The sequence below is a fragment of the Emys orbicularis genome, chromosome 2 (assembly GCF_028017835.1).
Source record: "Emys orbicularis isolate rEmyOrb1 chromosome 2, rEmyOrb1.hap1, whole genome shotgun sequence".
NCBI classification, from domain to species: domain Eukaryota; kingdom Metazoa; phylum Chordata; order Testudines; family Emydidae; genus Emys; species Emys orbicularis.
In genome coordinates, this window is record NC_088684.1 from 36,796,515 (window position 1) to 36,815,623 (window position 19,109).

Below are 19,109 nucleotides of genomic sequence, written 5' to 3' on the forward strand. Positions count from 1 at the left end.
ACGTGGGGCTCATGTGACACCCTCCCTAATCCCTACGTAGGACCTGGGGCAAAGGTCTTCGTGTCTCGCCCCTGCTCACGTGTGTGGCCCGGCTCCACCCACCAGCAAGGGAGCTTGGCCGGCGCCGCGGGCTCGCCCGCCCACGTCCTGTGTTTCTGTCGCGGGGCTGCCGGCCTGGTGGCCGAGTGCTGATGAGTGCGGCTCCGGGCACGCGGGGGCCGGTGTGCGCGGTGGAGTCCCCGCCGGCCCCGCCCTTGCGGCCCCTGTTCAGACACGTGCGGTACGAGAACCTCGTGGCGGGTCTGAGTGGCGGCGTCGTCTCCACCCTGGTGCTGCATCCGCTGGACCTGGTGAAGATCCGCTTCGCAGGTGAGGCGGACCCCCTGCTCCCCCCGTTCCCTGTAGAGGGGGCACCCTCCCTGGGTGGCCCCCACGCTGCGGGAGCCACTCCCACTGGGGAAACTGAGGCACAATTTGTAGCGCAGCCTGGCTTCCGATCTGCTTCTTCCCACCTTCGCTTCAGAGCATAGATTGGCCATACTGCTGGAGTGTTTTAGCTAGCTGCGAAGGGGCATAGTGCGTGCCCGCTCTCCTTCACCGGCGCCTGCGGGTGTCGGAAACCAGCCACATCTCAAGACAATATTGAGGGGACGGGGGAGAGGGCTGCAATGACAGCAAAGCCTGGGATTGAGAATCTACTATAAGCACGATTCAGCACAATACTAAATGACACTAAACTTTAACTCAGGGATTGTCTGGGGGTCACTGCGTTATTACATGGAGGATCGCGAGCTGTCAGCCCCCACCCCAAACCTTGCTTTGCTTCTAGTATTTATAATGGTGTTAAATATATTAAAAAGTGTTTTTAATTTATAAAAGGGGTTGCAGTCAGAGGCTTGCTATGTGAAATGGTTCACCAGTACAAAAGTTTAAGAACCACTGCTATCTTGTTACACTGACTGGATCTAAGCACCCATCAAAATACACTTAACCTTAATACACCATTATAACAAGTATTCGGTTATCTTGTTTGGATTTTATATCCAATATTAAATTCCATATGCGTTACATTGACTTTCCCATGGTACATAACTGGGCAGTTTTACTGTCTTTATATCCAATCAATTAAATAGTCGAGGCAAAAGAGTATTTAATTTAGCCCCATTGTTATAGGCTGTGGTGCTGGTCAGCAAAGAATGAAGTTGGAATTGCAGATTTTCTGCAGAGAAGGGTGTCATCCTCTTCCAGATGAGCTACTGTTGATGTTGCTGATGAGTTGTTCCTTTGAAGCCTCTATTTTATCACATCAGTTTATATATAGGTTAAATAACTGACTCATTTCTTTACATTTATTTTAAATGGATTTGTGGATAATTTAGCCTCCAAAAGTAAATGTGAATTTTTGAAGAGTTTTACAAAATATGTTTTCTGTAACATTTAAAGATTCAAGTGGAATTGTACTTTTTTGGTGTGGATTTAAACACTTTTTCTTACAGTTACAGAAGGAGCATTGTGCCTAGCATATGGACACTGGAAAATGCAGCTGACTAAGTAGAAGCAAAATTGACTAGATTTCTTTTTATTATGAATATCTCATTGATACATTAGAACTAGATAGCATAGGTGGTGAAAAATAAACTAGTTTCGGTAGCCTTAAAGGGCTGGTAACACAAGATATTTTTTTTAACAGGACAGTGTCCCTTCCTCTAAATCTTGTCTCCTTCCACCCTTCTAAGTCTTACTTTCCCTGACATCTACTATCACATTTTTGCCTTAGTTTGGCAGTGATAGTTAGCTAAAACTTCTCTATACCTCAGCCCAGCTGTTATTCCTAACTGCCTGTAAGTTTTGCATTCCATCTTTGTTCTTGGGCTTTGATCGTTCCATTTTAGATTGTATTTGTGATTTCCCAAGTTTTGGATGCTGTCTGTTTCTCAAGAGCTTTATGGTGTGACTGGACAAAAGTCTGTATCCCAAACCACTGAGACTTGGACTCCTTCCCTCACCGGAATGGGCCCTTCACATGCTCTTTTCTGATTCCCAGAAATAATAGGTGGAGGGAGCATGCTGATGTCTCAGGGTTTTTTTCTGCACCAAGGCCTCATCCAATGATAAAAACTCCAGTGCTCCATGTGATTCCTGCTGCTTGTGGCCACAGGTGGTGGGTGTAAGCCCCACAACATCACCAGTCAACCAGTGGGTTTGAGCTGTCCCCCTGAATTATTGGTTGGAACTCTGATGCCAAATATGTGTCCTCCCCACCAAGCTGGATTCTCACTGAAACAGTGTAGATGGAATGGAAGTAAATTTTCATTTACCTAATAAAAGGGACCTTGAAAGATCATTGAGTCCAGTCCCCTGCCTTCACTAGCAGGACCAAGTACTGTCCCTGACAGATCCCCCCCCCCCCCGCCCCCTCAAGGATTGAACTCACAACCCTGGGTTTAGCAGGCCAATGCTCAAACCACTGAGCTATCCCTTCCCTCTCCCTGAGCCAGGGTTGAACCCAGAAGAGTCTCCAGCCTCTGCCTTCAACCAGGAAGTGGAATTAGGGACTGAGAAATTAGGATAGTGATTAAAAAAACCTAAACTATTAAAGTGAAAGTTTAAAAACAGGTTTAGGGTAGGAGCTCCTACACCCCAAAGATCTAATTAGGTTTAATTAGGGTGGTTAAGAAGACATTAAAGTGAAATTAAACTGATAACCTGAGATTAAGATTATATGGGTAAACAACAACTTCACTGACCATCCTGACGTATGTTCCAGGCTATGACTTCCCTGTTGTTTTGAGGTCCTGCTGAGCCATTTCTTTTTTCAAACTTGGTCTTTGTCAGAACGTATTATGTACATGAGGCGAGTCAGAGGATGGAAACAGAAAATGCTGTCTGTGTTTTAGTTGCCAAACTACCATTTCTGATGGGGGCATAATTCCTCTGCATAAGCAGGCCAGGAAGCCACTCTGGTTGCAAAACTTTGAGATGATTTTCTAGTTGTGACACAGTCTTGGGAAAGTTTGCTTTAGTTTGAAGTTTAGGTCACTCTAAACCCCACCTCTGGTTCCTACTTTCGAGGTAAATTCCTGGTGTCGCAAATACTGTAGCCATCAATTTTATAGTCTTACATTATAGTTAGAGCAGTAGCAACTGCTATAGTGGCTATAGTCAAGGCTACACAAACATTTCTGTTCCATCTGAAATCTATCAGGCTAAAACTCTCCATACTTCCATCTTTTCTTAAGGTGAATGTCTTTGAAAGTTTGGGCAAAAACAGTTCAGCTGATGAATAGAAAAGGGCCAAGGATACACTTTCCAATTAAAAAAAAAAAATGCAATGCAGCCCAGCTAGTGAGGAGTGGTAGAGAAAAAATTAGAATTTAGCATGGAAATAGCCTTTGATTGTTCTGGTAAAAACTGATTTTGAATTCACCAGATCATGACCTTTGAAAATCATACTTCCAACATGGATGATACATTTTAAATGGGGGATTTCTTGCTAAAGTCATAATAAAAATTCCAAGGGACCAAAATCTTCTGGGGGGAAAAAGTAGTATTCGTAGAGGACCACAAAAATCTCAGATTATAGGTTAGATGTAGCATAAAACTCTTAGGGCCATTAAGAAAAGAAGACAAACGCCATCCTCTGCAAAACTGACAAAATGCTTTAAGTCAAGGATGCTACTCATCTAAGGTACGCAGCAGCAGAGTTACCTTCTAAGTGAGAGGCGCTTCCATCCTGTTGACCATAGGAGGTCTGCAGGACAACTGCATCAATCCGTTGTAAAGTTCCCCTAACCCTAACTCACATTCACCTTTGGAATACAGCTACAGTAGAACCTCAGAGTTACAAACACCAGAGTTACGAACTGATCAGTCAACCACACACCTCATTTGGAACCAGAGGTATGCAATCAGGCAGCAGCGGGCGGGGCGGGGAAGAGAGAAAGTAAATACAAGTGCAGTAGTTTATTACATGCTAAAAAATATAAAGGGAAAGTTTAAAAAAAGATTTGACAAGGTAAGGAAACTGTTTCTGTGCTTGTTTCATTTAAATTCAGATAGTTAAAAGCAGCATTTTTCTCCTGCATACTAAGTTGCAAAGCTGTATTAAGTCAATGTTCAGTTGTAAACCTTTGAAAGAACCACCATAATGTTTTGTTCACAGTTATGAACATTTCAGAGTTACGAACAAAACCTCCATTCATAAACTTTTTGTAACTCTGACGTTCTAGTGTAAATAGCTATGCCAGCGGGTTCACTACAACTTTCTTTAATACTGCACATTTCCCTGTTCAGCCTAGAGAAAAAGTTATTTGCTTTGTAGTTTTTATACAGCTCGCTTTCACTCTTTATGGAATGATTTTTTTTTTTTCAATGTAATCTCTTTTTTAAATAGTGAGTGACGGGTTGGAATTGAGACCAAAATACAATGGGATTCTACACTGTTTGACCACTGTCTGGAAGCATGAAGGACTACGTGGCCTGTACAAAGGGGTAACTCCAAACATTTGGGGTGCAGGTGCCTCCTGGGGACTCTACTTTTTCTTGTAAGTGGATCTGTAGAATATTAATGTTCTATGCAAAGTGATCCTTGAATGTAGGTTGCACTTTGATTTTGGGGAGATGGTGAGGGTGCATAAATATAAATGTTTCCCTTTGTCATCACTTGCTATTTTAAGTCTTATTTAGACTGTAAGCAGTTTAGGACAGGGACCTGTAACTTTTGTAAAATATAGTGCATACCTAGGAGGGTAGCGTGGCCTAGTAAATAGAGTACTGGATTGGAACCAGGGTGGATTGATTTAAATCAGTTTTAATCATCCTTTAACCAACTGTATTCATGATTTATTTTACAAGCAGGAGACTCGGATTTAATGTAAGCATTTTTAATGTTGTCTTGCGTTTGTACTTTAGTTATTTTCCTAAAGAAAGGTTCATTCTCATTGGTTGGTATAACCATTCAAAAATGTTGATTTACGACTAGATAAACCTTGACATGAAATGGGGTAGTTTTTGCTAACCAGGAGAATGCACTATGTCTATACACTTACTTAAGCAATTATTTAGTGTAAAACACATTCAGAGTCTTGGGTTTCTTAGATTTTTTATTAGAAAATTGTGAATTATGCATTTTCTTTATTAGATTATTAATTTTTATATGCATATTTTCTAAGTATTTGAATGGAAATTGAAATTCAAGTAAAAGTACACAAAAACAGCATTTTAAAATAGTTTTTATTAGTTAAATAAAACTACCTTAAATGTACTGGATACACAAGAAAAAGATTATCAAAACATGTTTTATATTTAAAACGTATTGCTTTATTAAGGAAATACTGTCTGTAATTAGTGAATTGACACGATTATTTCTGGTCACCATGTCCTTCAAGATTTTAGAACTAGTAGATCTTATCCTCACACCCCATTTTTATTCATGGATTGGAAGAGGGGAAACAAGTTTTCCTGGTTTTTTTTTTTGTTTTGTTTTGTTTTGTTTTTCCAACTTCCAATCAGATTCTTAACTTTGACTGAACTAGTCATTGAACTATTTGAATAGACTAAAATGAAAAATATTGTCTCTGCACCTGCAGAAGAGGGTACTGCTGTCAATAGCTGGTTTATCACTTCAGCAAACTCTGGTTCCAGGTGCTTAGCCAGTGACTTTGACCAGATCATTGGTTCGACTTTCTTTAAAATTTTGTCAGCAAACATAGAAAACATAGCAGTGTAGGTCTAGAAAGGTCCTCAAGATCATGTAGTCCATCCCTCCACACTGAGGCAGGAGCAAGTATATCTAGACTATGCCTAATAGTTGTTTGTCTAACCTGTTCTTAAAATCTTTCCATGACAGGGATTCCATAAATTCCCGTAGTAACCTATTCTAATATTTAATTTCCTTATAGTTAGAAAGTTTTTCTTAATTCCTAACATCTAACCTAAATCTCCCTTGCTATAGGTTAAGCTGATTACTACTTGTCCTACCATCAGTGAATGTGGAGAACAATTGATCACTGTTCTCTTTATAATGGCGCTTAACATTATTTGAAAACTGTTACTGTATCATGCCCTTTAAGGCGGGAGCCGGGTGACCACCCCGCTACAGGAGTGAACTGTGAAGCGGCAAAGTTTGCTGATGATACAAAATTATTCAAGATAGTTCAGTCTAAAGCAGACTTTGAGGAGTTACAGAGGAATCTCACAAAACTGGGTAACAAAATGGCAAATTAAGTAAGATCTTGGAGTAACCATGGATAGTTCTCTGAAAACTTCCACTCCATGCGCAGTAGCAATCTAAAAGTCTCTCCGTATGTTAGGAACTATTAGGAAGGGGATAGAAAATAAGGCAGAAGATATAATACCACTTTATAAATCCATGATGTGTCCACACCTGGGATACTGTGTCCAGTTCTGTTTGCCTCCTCTCAAAAAGGATATAGTGGAACTGGAAAAGGTTCAGAGAAGAACAACAAAGATAATCAAGGGTATGGAATGGCTTCCATATGAGGAGAGACTAAACAGATTGGGGCTGTTCAGCTTGGAAAGGAGACTTCTAAGGAGGGATATGAGAGAGGTCTATAAAATCATGAATAGTGTGGAGAAAGTGAATAGAAAAATGAAACCCTTTCACACTATCCAAAAACCAGGGGTCACCTATGAAATTGATAAACAACAGGTTTAATACAAATGAGGAAGTACTTTTCACACAACGTGCAATTAATCTGTGGAATTTATTGCCATGGGATGTTGTGATGGCCAAAAGTATAACTGGGTTCAAAAAAGAACTGGATTGGTTCATGGAGAATTGGTCCATCAATGACTGTTAACCAAGATGGTCAGGGATGAAACCCCATGCTCGGGGTAACCCTTAACCTGTGACCATCAGAAACCAAGAGTGGAGAACAGGATGGAGTGGTTTCAGAGTAGCAGCCGTGTTAGTCTGTATCCACAAAAAGAACAGGAGTACTTGTGGCACCTTAGAGACTAACAAATTTATTTGAGTATAAGCTTTCGTGGGCTACAACTCACTTCTTCGGATGCATAGAATGGAACATATATTGAGGAGATATATATACACATACAGAGAGCATGAAAAGGTGGGAGTTGTCTTACCAACTCTGAGAGGCCAATTAAGTAAGAGGGAAAAAAAACTTTTGAAGTAATAATCAAGATAGCCCAGTACAGTCTGATAAGAAGTGTGAGAATACTTACGTGGGGAGATAGGTTCAATGTTTGTAATGGCTCAGCCATTCCCAGTCTCTATTCAAGCCTAAGTTGATTGTATCTAGTTTGCATATCAATTCAAGCTCAGCAGTTTCTCGTTGGAGACTGTTTTTGAAGCTTTTCTGTTGCAAAATTGCCACCCGCAGGTCTGTCATTGAATGACCAGACAGGTTAAAGTGTTCTCCTACTGGTTTTTGAATGTTATGATTCCTGATGTCAGATTTGTGTCCATTAATTCTTTTGCGTAGAGACTGTCCGGTTTGGCCAATGTATCTGACATCAGGAATCTGCTGAGCTTGAATTGATATGCAAACTAGATACAATCAACTTAGGCTTGAATAGAGACTGGGAATGGCTGAGCCATTACAAACATTGAATCTATCTCCCCACGTAAGTATTCTCACACTTCTTATCAAACTGTCTGTACTGGGCTATCTTGATTATCACTTCAAAAGATTTTTTTCCTCTTAATTGGCCTCTCAGAGTTGGTAAGACAACTCCCACCTTTTCATGCTCTCTGTATGTGTATATATATCTCCTCAATATATGTTCCATTCTATGCATCCGAAGAAGTGGGTTGTAGCCCACGAAAGCTTATGCTCAAATAAATTTGTTAGTCTCTAAGGTGCCACAAGTACTCCTGTTCTTTTTGAGGATGGAGTGGATCACTCTGTAATTGCCCTATTCTGTACTTTTCCCCCTGAAGCTCTGGTACAGGCCACCACTGGGGACAGGATACTAGGAAAGATGGACCATGGTCTGACCCAGAATGGCAGTTCTTATTGTCAAGTATCATGAATCTTTTTTTCTAGAACCTGAAATAATTTATGCTAAATAGAAAATAAGAACCTAAACTTGGACAGATATTAGGAATTAAATAGGCATTTTAAATTATTTAGTCTGCTGAAGCTGAAAGCATTTAAGACATGCATAAAGAAATCAATGTGTGCAAGTCAGCTTCTCAGAATTTTTTGTGAGCTGATGGTTTTTTGCTCTTTGGGGCCTTTTCTTCAATGTAAAGTATCTTAAATTTGTTCATTAACTATAAAATGGCAAACTGATTTCCTGTTGATTCAAACAAAGTAGAGGACAGTTATTTGTGCAAAACTATTCTACTGATTATCTAGAACTTATTCTCTTCTGACTTCCACTTGTTCACCTCCCAGTGAAAGTTCATTCAAAATCCAGAATGCAGACCAGAGTGCATGAGCTCAATCCAGTAGATAAAGATTGATATAATGTAGTGCTAGAAAATAAATACCTACTGCCTAGGTTTTATGAAGAGGCAGTCTTTTGTCTTACAAACATCTCACACAAACTAATTTTTCAGTTCAGATAAAAGTTACAGGGTGCAGTCCCATTGTTGTCATCTAGGAATATTCTGGCATTTTAAAGGGTTCTGTTGTAAAATATATTTAAATAGCCTAAAGCTACAATTCAGCAACTTGTATTGCATCTGACTGAGACAGGTTAATCTCTGACTCTGTGTGCTCTCTAAGGGCAATGGTGCATAAAGTAATATATAATCTTTAAAAACCTTTTCCTAAATGATCTGTATTTCTTCTATCTAAATATGTTTTACCTCTTCCAGCTATAATGCCATCAAAGCCTATAAGGAGGAAAGAAAGCTAGAAAGTCTTGGTGCAACGGAGCACCTAGTGTCAGCTGCTGAGGCCGGTGAGGAAAATGCTAACGAGATTAATGTTTACCTTCAGCCTGTCCATATGCTGTTTTTGCCTTTGTCTGTCAATGTTTCGTTTTCTTCCAGATGGCAAGTGCAAGTGTTTCAGTCCAGCTGCATTCACTTACAAAGTAATAATTAATATTGTTTGGTTGGACAGCTGTGTGTTTTACATTTTTATTCACAAATAGCAGCCACTAAAATGTTTTATGGCTGCATAGCCCTCTTTTCTTAATATTTTATACAAATTCTAGTGCATAACCTACCTATATGCAGCTGGGCAATAAAAGGCCAAAATTTATTAAACACATCCTTGTAATATAATGTATTAATGTTAATTTTGAATACTTACAAGACACACAAAAGCAGATATAGGACCCAATCAAGCACCCATTGAAGTCAGTGCAATAACTTGATTGGCTTTAATGAGAATTGGATTGGACCTGTAGTGTCAATCAGATCTGGAATTCAGATATATTTAATACTTAAAGAATTAAATGGATCTGAATTCCAGATCTGATTGACACTACAGGTCCAATCCAATGCTCAAAATATCTTACCTACAAAATACAAATATCTGATCTCTGCAATTTTTAATCTAAATCATTTCTAATGTTCTTGTATACATTTCTCTGATATAGATGGTAATCTTGGAGTTTTGGAGGATTTCTTGTTGCAATACTACACATTAAATTGTATCATTAGTTTGTCATTACTTCACAATCCTATGACTTAAAGTAATCTGTAAAGCTACATCAGGTTAATCATTCTGACAGAGTTAGGTGGTTCATTACATGGACACTTTATTTCTGTGCACCCTTGTTTAATTTTGAAATTTTGTATACCATAAGGCTAAATTGAGATTATTAAAGCACATATAAAATAAAACTAGCTTCTTATGTCCCGATTCCACCATTTGGACCATGGTGGAGTAAAGGAGGAGATTACATTGGGGCCAGTGGATAAGGATACACAGGGAGTCCTGTGGTCTGCAGCATGCAGTTCTGCACAGACTCCCCAAATTATACCAGTTTCCCCTCCCACCCTCTGTTCAGCAGAACTGTTGCAGTAGGATTGGGTCTCAAAGTTAAGAGGAAAAGAATGGAATGCCTACATTTTTCTTGTTTAGTATTCTTGTAGGATGGGTGTGTGTTTGTTGTACTGAATTGAACAAAATGGTACAAACTTTCAGCGTGGCATTCATAATATTACCCTAACTTCCATCTGTTCTTAGGAGTCATGACCCTCTGTATCACAAACCCAATATGGGTAACGAAGACGCGGCTTGTGTTACAGTATGATGCTGGCATTGATTCATCAAAGCGCCAGTACAAAGGAATGTTTGATGCTCTTATAAAGATATACAAGCTGGAGGGTATACGTGGCTTATACAAGGTAATATAATTTGACATAATGAATAAGAATTCTGGAATTTATCGTGGGTGTAATAGCACTGTGGCTCTTGTGGAATTGGAAAGTTGTTACATGTTACTATAAAAGCTACCTTTCATCGTCTCATAAGCCTATTTCTACCACACTAGAGGATTGCAGCAAAAAAGGCTTATAATGGTAAGTAAAGGTTGCAGAAGGATAAGCAGTAGTGAAACTGGAAGAGGGGAGACTATGAGGTACATGGACAAAAGCGTTGTGGGCTGAAACTCAGATGAGAGGAATACTATGGCTAAAATAGAAAAGTTGAATCAAGAACTGCTTTTGTTTAATAATCATGAATTTGTCCTCGGTAATATTCTCTTCTAGTCGTTGGAGGAGAGAGGTGGCAGCAACAGGGCATAATTTCTAGGGCAGATTGATGCTGATATTGATCAAACTGTTCCTTCATCCAGTCCCATCTCTCTGCCTGTCTTTCTGACATCTCATGATGTCCAACCATCGTCTTAAATGCAGTATGACTGAAACAGAGTTATTAATCTTCCCTCCATTACTATGGACAATACTGCAGTCACCTCCCACATCCCATTCCCAGGCATTTAGGCCTATAATGTGTCATCTTCAGCTCTGGAGCCACACATTTTGTAGGATTTTAAATTTGGCTACAACAACTAGCTACACAACTGCAAATGTGGCTCTTTTATTCTTTCTATGTGAGAATTTATTTAGGGAAACAAAATAACAGCTTGATTTGAACTTCATTCTGCCTCCCTTCCTTCAGGCCATGACATTAGGACAGTCATCAATACCTTGGAGACCTGAAGAACTCTGGTTCTTCTGATCCAACTAATGTGGAGGAACAGGCTTGCTGTCTCTTAGCAATTATGGGTAGGTTACTGAATGTTCATCTCCCTTATTTGCTGAGGGAAACCTGATCCCAGTACTCTGAGATTGTTACAGCAGGTACCAATGAATGCCAGGTTCTGATAACTCTGAAACAAAATATTTCTCTTACTCCTTAACCTGAAGTTTCTGGGATTTTTTGGTGTGCCTGGATAAATGTTTGTTCTGTTCCATGTAGATCATTTCTAATTTCTTGCATCTGTTAAGACTTCTTAAATTCTGTTCCATTGGGGTGCTTTTCAGATTTTCCATGTGTTTGGTATGTGTTTTGGCCCTCGATGCTTCTCTCTAGTGCTAACCTTACCTGCAAGAGTAGGGATCCAAGCTAGGCTCTTCCTTTGAAAGAGCCTATAATAGCTGTTATCTAAAGAAGGTTACCCACATAACTATCCACATCAAGCAACTTTTGCTTGAGATTAGGGCTGTCTCAGCCTGTTATATTCTAGTATAGAGTACTTCAGGCTTTAATTTCTTAAAAAAAAAAAAAAGCACAGAATGACTTTCCCTGCTGCTTCCCCCTCTATGTGCCATGTTTGAAGCTTTGGGAATGGTGGATGAGTGACTTGGAATCTAGCCCTCCAGCCAAACCACAGTAAAGAGTTCTCCTGTCTGGACTCTAGTTATCCCAAAAGCAAAATGCATCTCTTTCACAGCCCACTGACGCAGGATTGCCCTCCCTGAACTGAACAGTTTCTTTTGCACTCCCTGAAACAGCTTTCTCTTTAGCCTGTTGTGCGGATGACCTTGCAGCCACAATTTTCAGACCTGCCTGGGATTGGTCATTCATTTGCCCTGTTGATACAGGGTTCCTCAATAACTTGCCTTCCCTGAACTAAGCAGTTTTTTTCTTGATCCTCCCCAGGCCCAATCCATCGTCATTCTGTTGATACGGGGTAAAGGAGGCTTAATTCAACCCAGCTTGCTGTCCCAAAATAAACACAAGTGCCCAGTGCCAGGTCTCAAGCCTGCACCCTTACTGTATTACCTCAGGCCTTTTCCTTCAGATACTTGACTCTAGAGTTCTGTTCCGTTCACCTGCCTGTTTCTCTAGTCCATCCACTAGGTTGTTTCTTTGGTGAAGAGACCAGAGAGAGAGAGGCTCTGCCAAACTGAGGCAAGAACAGCTCTCTGTTTATAGCCTAGCTGTCACATAATATGCCCTGCCCATCATTGCCTCCTGGAGACTTCATCTGCCAGAATTTCCTTGTTTGAAAGGGTTGACCAGTAGGCTGGTCTTGCCAGGTCTTAGCATGCCAAATTTAGGCCCAAAAACTATCATGAGATTGGCTTAAAAATAATGAGATTTAAAATATACTAATTTTTTGGTTCTCTTTATTTGACTTTGAGACTTCAAGGTTTATGTTCTCTAGCTTTTCTCCATAACCATTAGGGCTAAAAACTTAACTTAAAAAATAAAAACAGATTCTCATATAATCACAAGACTCCAGGCGCTGGGGTTTTAAGAAAAACACCAAATATTGTGAAACTCACGATAAAATCACTTGAGTTAGCATGTCAGCTGTATAGCCCATTTTGTTTTTTTCCTTAGATTAAAGCTGCTGATTAACAATAAATCCTTTGTCAAGAGGATATCTTGAAAGTGACTATAGCAGAGGTTTTTATTAAGTCTCATGCCTTGGCTACTGCAGTCTCCTCCTGTGGCCTTAGTGCCTCCAAACCTGCATCCTTCAAGTTCATCCCCGTTCAGTGATGAAGTGACAGCAGCAATTAGAAATAAAAAAGCAAAATGTAATAAATGGAAAAGGAGGGAATAGATAGCTTCCCTTATCAATTTTCTGCACTTCATAATTTATAATTCATTGATTCCAAAGAATACAAAGAAAAAATCCATGGTTGGCAGGGCTAAGGACAATAAGAAGACATTTTTAATTATATTAGGAACAAAATCTTAGCAATGGTGTAGACCCTTGAAATGGTATAATTGTTAATGATGATGGAGAAAAGGAAGAAGTGTTCAATAAATATTTCTGTTCTGTATTTAGAAAGAAGCAGGATGATGATCTCATATCACATGACAATGATAATACTTTCCAGTCCATTAGTAACGAAGAAGGATGTTAAACAACATCTGCTAGTGATAAATATGTTTGAGTGCAAGTTATCCAGGCCTGTTCTAAGAGTCCTAAGAGAGTTGGCTAAGGAAATCTGGCCCACTGATGTTCTTTTTTCAGTAAACCTTGAATATCAGGGAAATTCCAGAGGACTGGAAGAGTGCTAATATTGTGCCAATATTCAAAAAAGGGCGAATAGGATAACCTGGGTAATGATAGACTGGTTAGCCTGACATCAATATCTGGCAGAATAATGGAAAAGCTGATATTGGATTCAGCTGACAAAGTAGTAAAAGATGGGAATATAATTAATGCTAGTCAACATGTTTTTAGGGAAAATAGGTCTTGTCAAGCCTGATATTCTTCATCTTTGAGATTACAAGTTTGGTTGATAAAGGTAACTGCATAGATATAATATACGTAGTATCACACAACATTCTCATAAAAAAAATTAGCATTATATAGTCTCTATAGAATTCACATTAAATGGATTAAGAAGTGAATAACTGATGGATCTCAAAAAGTAGTCCGTGAGGAATTGTTGAATATAGGGGTATTTCTAGTGGGGTTCCACAGGGATTGGTGGTAGGCCCGACGCTATTCAGCATTTTCATCAGCAACAAATAAATAATATAAAATTACTACTGATAAAACTTGCAGAATTGCTGGACCCAGTTTCCCTTAAAGGGCCAGCCATTCTGTGATGTATTCACAAGAACGCAACCTGATAGCAGGTAGGTGACTGGCAAGTAGTGATCACTGCTACTAACTGGCTAAGAACCTGAACCCATTCTGTTGGATTTGTTACCTTGTCTCCCCTGGCCAATTATTTGTCTTGTCCACTTGTAGCATAGTTTAAAAGACCTGACTTCTCCCTGCTCTGCACCCCCCAAGCACCTCAGAGGTTACACACTCAGGAGGGGTGGGGTGTGCTTGACCTCCTGAGGTCCAGGATCATTCTCCCATTGTGGGTCTCCGTGTTGAACTCATGACTCCTGCACTGGAGATCTGGATTATTCAAACTGCTACTCCATCGGCGGTGCCTCCTGGGGAAATAATGGGTAAGCCACCCTAACTCGATACCATACTCCATTCATAAATAAATACATAATTCTCAAATTACCAAACAGCTCCAATAAGCTTTATATAAACAATAGAAATTATAACAAAAAAATGTCAAGAACAAGATATACTAAATAAATATATATGAACATGGATAGATTTTTAAAATATATACGCAGCCATCTGTAGAGGATGCCATAAACCTCTTTTTATTTCTCTTTTGGTCACTTAACACAACCACCCACAAAGTCTCCCTGACTCTAGTTATGTCAGCCCTCTAACACAGGGGTTCTCAAACTGGGGGTCAGGACCCCTCAGGGGGTCACGAAGTTATTACATGGAGGGTCGCGAGCTGTCAGCCTCCACCCCAAACCTCACTTTGCCTCCAGCATTTATAATGGTGTTAAATATATTAAAAAGTGTTTTTAATTTATAAGGGCGGGGGTCGCACTCAGAGGCTTGCTATGTAAAAGGGATCACCAGTACAGAAGTTTGAGAACCACTGCTCTAAAGTGTAAGTCCCATGTCCAGGTACCTGTCAGTGGTGCACTTGTAGACATTGCAGGCACTGTGGCCTGGTGTCTTGTCTGAGGGGTCCAATGATCCACACAGCAATTTGAATCTCGGAAATAGCTTTTCAGCTCCAAGGGATGATCTGAATCCTTCTCTCCTGGGGTAACAATCTTAGATATGAGCTTTCTGCTTTTCCTCTCAGGTGAGGTAAGTGTTAGTGATCAGGCTGTTGGCTGTGGCAGCCAGCTGAACTGTCCGTCAGGCAGTCACTGCCCTCACAGTGGCATAGCAGGCCCTGTGGGAACCCAGTTTGATGGAGTTTCCCAACTGAGGATTGGGAAAATTGGAAAAAAAAGTCAATCTGTGAGGGGAGCTGGATGCGCCCTTCCTCTCTGGTGCTCTTTGCCACCATCTCTCTCGACCCTTTCCTCTGTCACCTCAAAGGAGGGGCTACCTCCTCCTTGTATCTTTCTCAGCTATTTGCAGTGGTTTTAGCCGTGCTGGTCCCAGGATATTAGAGACACAAGGTGGGTGAGGTAATATTTTTAATTTAATTTTATTTAGAAGAACTCTGTATAGCTGGAAAGCTTGTCTCTCCCCCACCAACACAGGTTGGTGCAATACAAGATATTGCCTCACCCACCTTGTCTATCTAAACTGTCACCCCAGAGGGATACAGAACCATTTTCTCTCTCCCAGATCCCTGGGGTAGAGAACCAATCAAAGGTCCTCTCTGTCAGGACATCTGGGGCTGCTGGTTTAGTTCCCTCCCTCCAGCCTCCTCTCTGCTTAAGAGAGGGTTGCCTGACAACAGGGCAGCAACACTTCTGGGAAGCAATCTTTGGCCCTGGCTGGCCCAGATAAGTTTCATCCCCTTATGGCAAGGAGGGGGGGGGGGGGTGTTACTGCTGTAAACTCTTTGTGGCAGGGGCTGATGTTTAGATAGATGTGTTTGTATGGTGTGTAGCACAACAGGGTCGAACCTGGTTGTAGCCTTTAGGTTTTACAACAGTATAAATGTCTGAGTTGTGTGTATTAGGAGGGGAGCGCAGAGCGTATGTTGGAATACAATGATGCAAGCAGGTTGTCTAGCTTTCAAGGATTACAGATTAACCTTTTTTTTTTTTTTTTTTTTTTTTTAAATAAAAATGTTCTAGGGGTTTGTGCCTGGTCTGTTTGGAACTTCACATGGAGCACTTCAGTTCATGGCATATGAAGATCTGAAATTGAGATACAATAAACATAGAAACAGACTATTGGATACAAAATTGGTAAGTTGCCTTAAATGGAAACATTTATCTTTTATAGTATGAGAGTATTTGGAAACCAGAAATGTCTAGAACACAGATCAGATGAGACTGTACTGTTGTGCAATTGCCACAAACTACCAATTGTATTAGCTATTAATGTTCTATTAACTTTTGACAGATCACACAGGAAAAATAAGGAAAATACTCAGTTTTTTCACTTTCAGCTTTTAGTACAAATTACCTCATCACCAGCCAATTAGCACTGTTTTTACATGTTGGGGAAATCCACTTTTCATTTGAGAACTTGGGAAATCTTGTTTGTTTTGTTTTTAAATTAACTTTTGTTGCGTCTGACAAAGTGGGTATTCACCCACGAAAACTTATGCTCCAATACATCTGTTAGTCTATAAGGTGCCACAGGACTCTTTCTCGCTTTTTACAGATCCAGACTAACACGGCTACCCCTCTGATATTTTGGGAGAATGTTTGTAGTTCCACAAATATAAACAAATAAAAAAGTAACTGTACCAAAAAAATAATTTATAATATACTTTTTAGGATATTACTTAAGTATGCTATTGAACTTGTGGTATAAATGAGAACATCAGTATAATCAGTTTTTACACCAAAATAAGTACCTCTAATGCCAGTATTAATGTGTAATAAACATCAGCACTTATTGGAACTTGTATGCCCTTCTTATAGGAAAAAAAATCTAGAGTACTGCTCTGTTCATGCTTTAAAAAGCAGTTTGATAGTTCCCAGCATTTTATTTAGTTATTTGTAATTTGACTTAAACTAACATTGGTAACTTTCTTATAATTTTAGACTGCTTTAGAATACATTACCATGGCAGCACTATCCAAAATATTTGCTGTGTCAGCAACATACCCATATCAAGTAGTGCGAGCTCGTCTTCAGGATCAACACAATAGGTACTCTGGAATGGTTGATGTTATTCGCAGGACGTGGAGGTAGGCATAGAGAAGTAAAAATGCAATTCTGAAAATGACATCACCTTAATCAACAGATCTGCTCCCGGTGTGTAGTCAGTGTTGTGGCTGCTGACTTCAGTGACACATTTTTATTACTGTTTTTTTCTGTTGGCTGTGTTGGTTCTGCAGGGCCAAGTGTGAATTGGATTCTGTTCCTCCTAGTGCATCACCTGCTCAACAGTTATTTACTTAGGGCTTGTCTTCACGTACAGCACTACATTGGCACAGCTGCACTGGTGTGCCATTGCAGCACTTGAGTGAAGACGCTAACACGCTATTGGGAGAGCTTCTCCTCTCAGTGTAGTTAATCCACCTCCCCGAGAGGCGGTACCTATGTTGATGGGAGACGGTCTCCCATTGACATAGCGGTTTCTACACAGAGGGTTAGATCAGTATAACTACGTTGCTCAGGGGTGTGGCACTTGCGAACCCCTGAGTGACGTAGTTATACTGCTATAGATCTGTAGTGTAGACCTGAACTTACTTAAATCTGTACAAACTCTTTGTAGTCTCTGTGCGGTTGCACAGGTGCTAGAATTTGAAGACACGGGAGAGGTGTAAGACTGTATATTGGGGGCGGGGAGAGACATTGGGGGCTTCCACGTTTGTTTGTCTCAGTGATTTTTTTTCATTCAAATGTGCTTAAAAATGCCCTTTTTCTCCCCCCCAAAGGAAAGAAGGAGTTCATGGATTTTACAAAGGAATCATCCCCAATGTGATCAGAGTGACTCCTGCCTGCTGTATCACCTTTGTAGTGTATGAAAATGTATCTAATTTTTTGCTTAATTTTAGAAAAGAGAACCATTAAATTAAAGCTAGGAATTTGCATCCAAAGGAGTTTACTGTCCTTTATTTTTTGAAACTTGTAATCCGAGAGAAATATTGTACAACTGTCTAGCTTGAGATTGTGAACTGCTCCAGTAATCAATGCAAGAATTTGGGGATCAGAAAATCCAAACTGCCTTCTCTTCTATTGGGGCTCTCCTGACCCCTCTTTTCCGTGAATCAGCAGCCTCTGCCTGAAACAGCTGTTCCCATCCCAACCTTAAAACAGCACAGTGACTGGATAAAGGCAGACTTGCAACAGCTATGTCCTTCGATTAACTGATCTCTCTAAATCATCTTTTCCTATACAAGAGCAAGAACCTGATGATGTCCAGGGTTAATTGAGTGGGGTTGTGAGGACATCAAAAGTTGTGATAGGTTCCAGATCTATCAAACACAGGGCCTCTGTTTGGCGGTCTCCCCACAGAACTGTGTACACGTTTGTCCTCATGGTGGTCTGGAGTTTTCTAAATCCCATCCATGTGTAATTTGTCAGGTTTCAGAATTACAAATGCCCTGATTGCAGTGTGTGCGCAGTGCAATCCCTGACTCACTGGAGGAGACTGCGGGGGCGGGGACAGCACAAACATTTAGAGTACCTTTAAGGTACAGTGTAGCTGGAGACAGTGAGGAGAAGGGCTTTCACCCAGCCCATTATATTAAAATCTGATAAATCTCCAGTTTTAGTATAATGTCCAAGGCATCTTGCAAAATTTTTGCAGCATCAGACCTAAATCAGCAGTTAATGTGTCACTGGCCACTTCTCCACTTTTTTCCTCTTAGAGGGAAAGACAAATTCTCTCACTTAGTTACAGAGATTACATGTAAACTCCAGGTTGAGTTTACATTGAAGTAAAAGGACATGTTCAGACACATAGACATGTTTAACAAATAGCTTGGTGCTTTTGCACTAGTTTTTGTAAATAACAGCAGTTTTCAAAGTCTTATTTTAAAGATGGCTATTTCAAAATGTTGGTCTTATTTATTCAGAGTTTCAGAGTGATAGCCGTGTTAGTCTGTATCAGCAAAAAGAACGAGGAATACTTGTGGCACCGTAGAGACTAACAAATTTATTTGGGCATAAGCTTTCGTGGGTAAAAACCCACTTCATCAGATGCATGGAGTGGAAAATACAGTGTGTGTGTGTGTGTGTACACACACACACACACACACACACACACATACATACATAGAGGACATG

General features: G+C 40.2%; 1 protein-coding gene across 1 annotated transcript; it reads left to right on the top strand.

Annotated features, from left to right (window-relative positions):
- Positions 1-191: 191 nt before the first annotated feature.
- SLC25A32 (solute carrier family 25 member 32) lies at positions 192-17,917 on the top strand. The gene is made up of 7 exons (XM_065399430.1): positions 192-369; positions 4,394-4,544; positions 8,810-8,895; positions 10,134-10,294; positions 15,996-16,109; positions 16,917-17,062; positions 17,756-17,917. Exons 1-7 carry the CDS (start codon positions 192-194, stop codon positions 17,889-17,891), a joined length of 972 nt encoding a protein of 323 aa, XP_065255502.1. The 3' UTR covers positions 17,892-17,917.
- Positions 17,918-19,109: the final 1,192 nt, after the last annotated feature.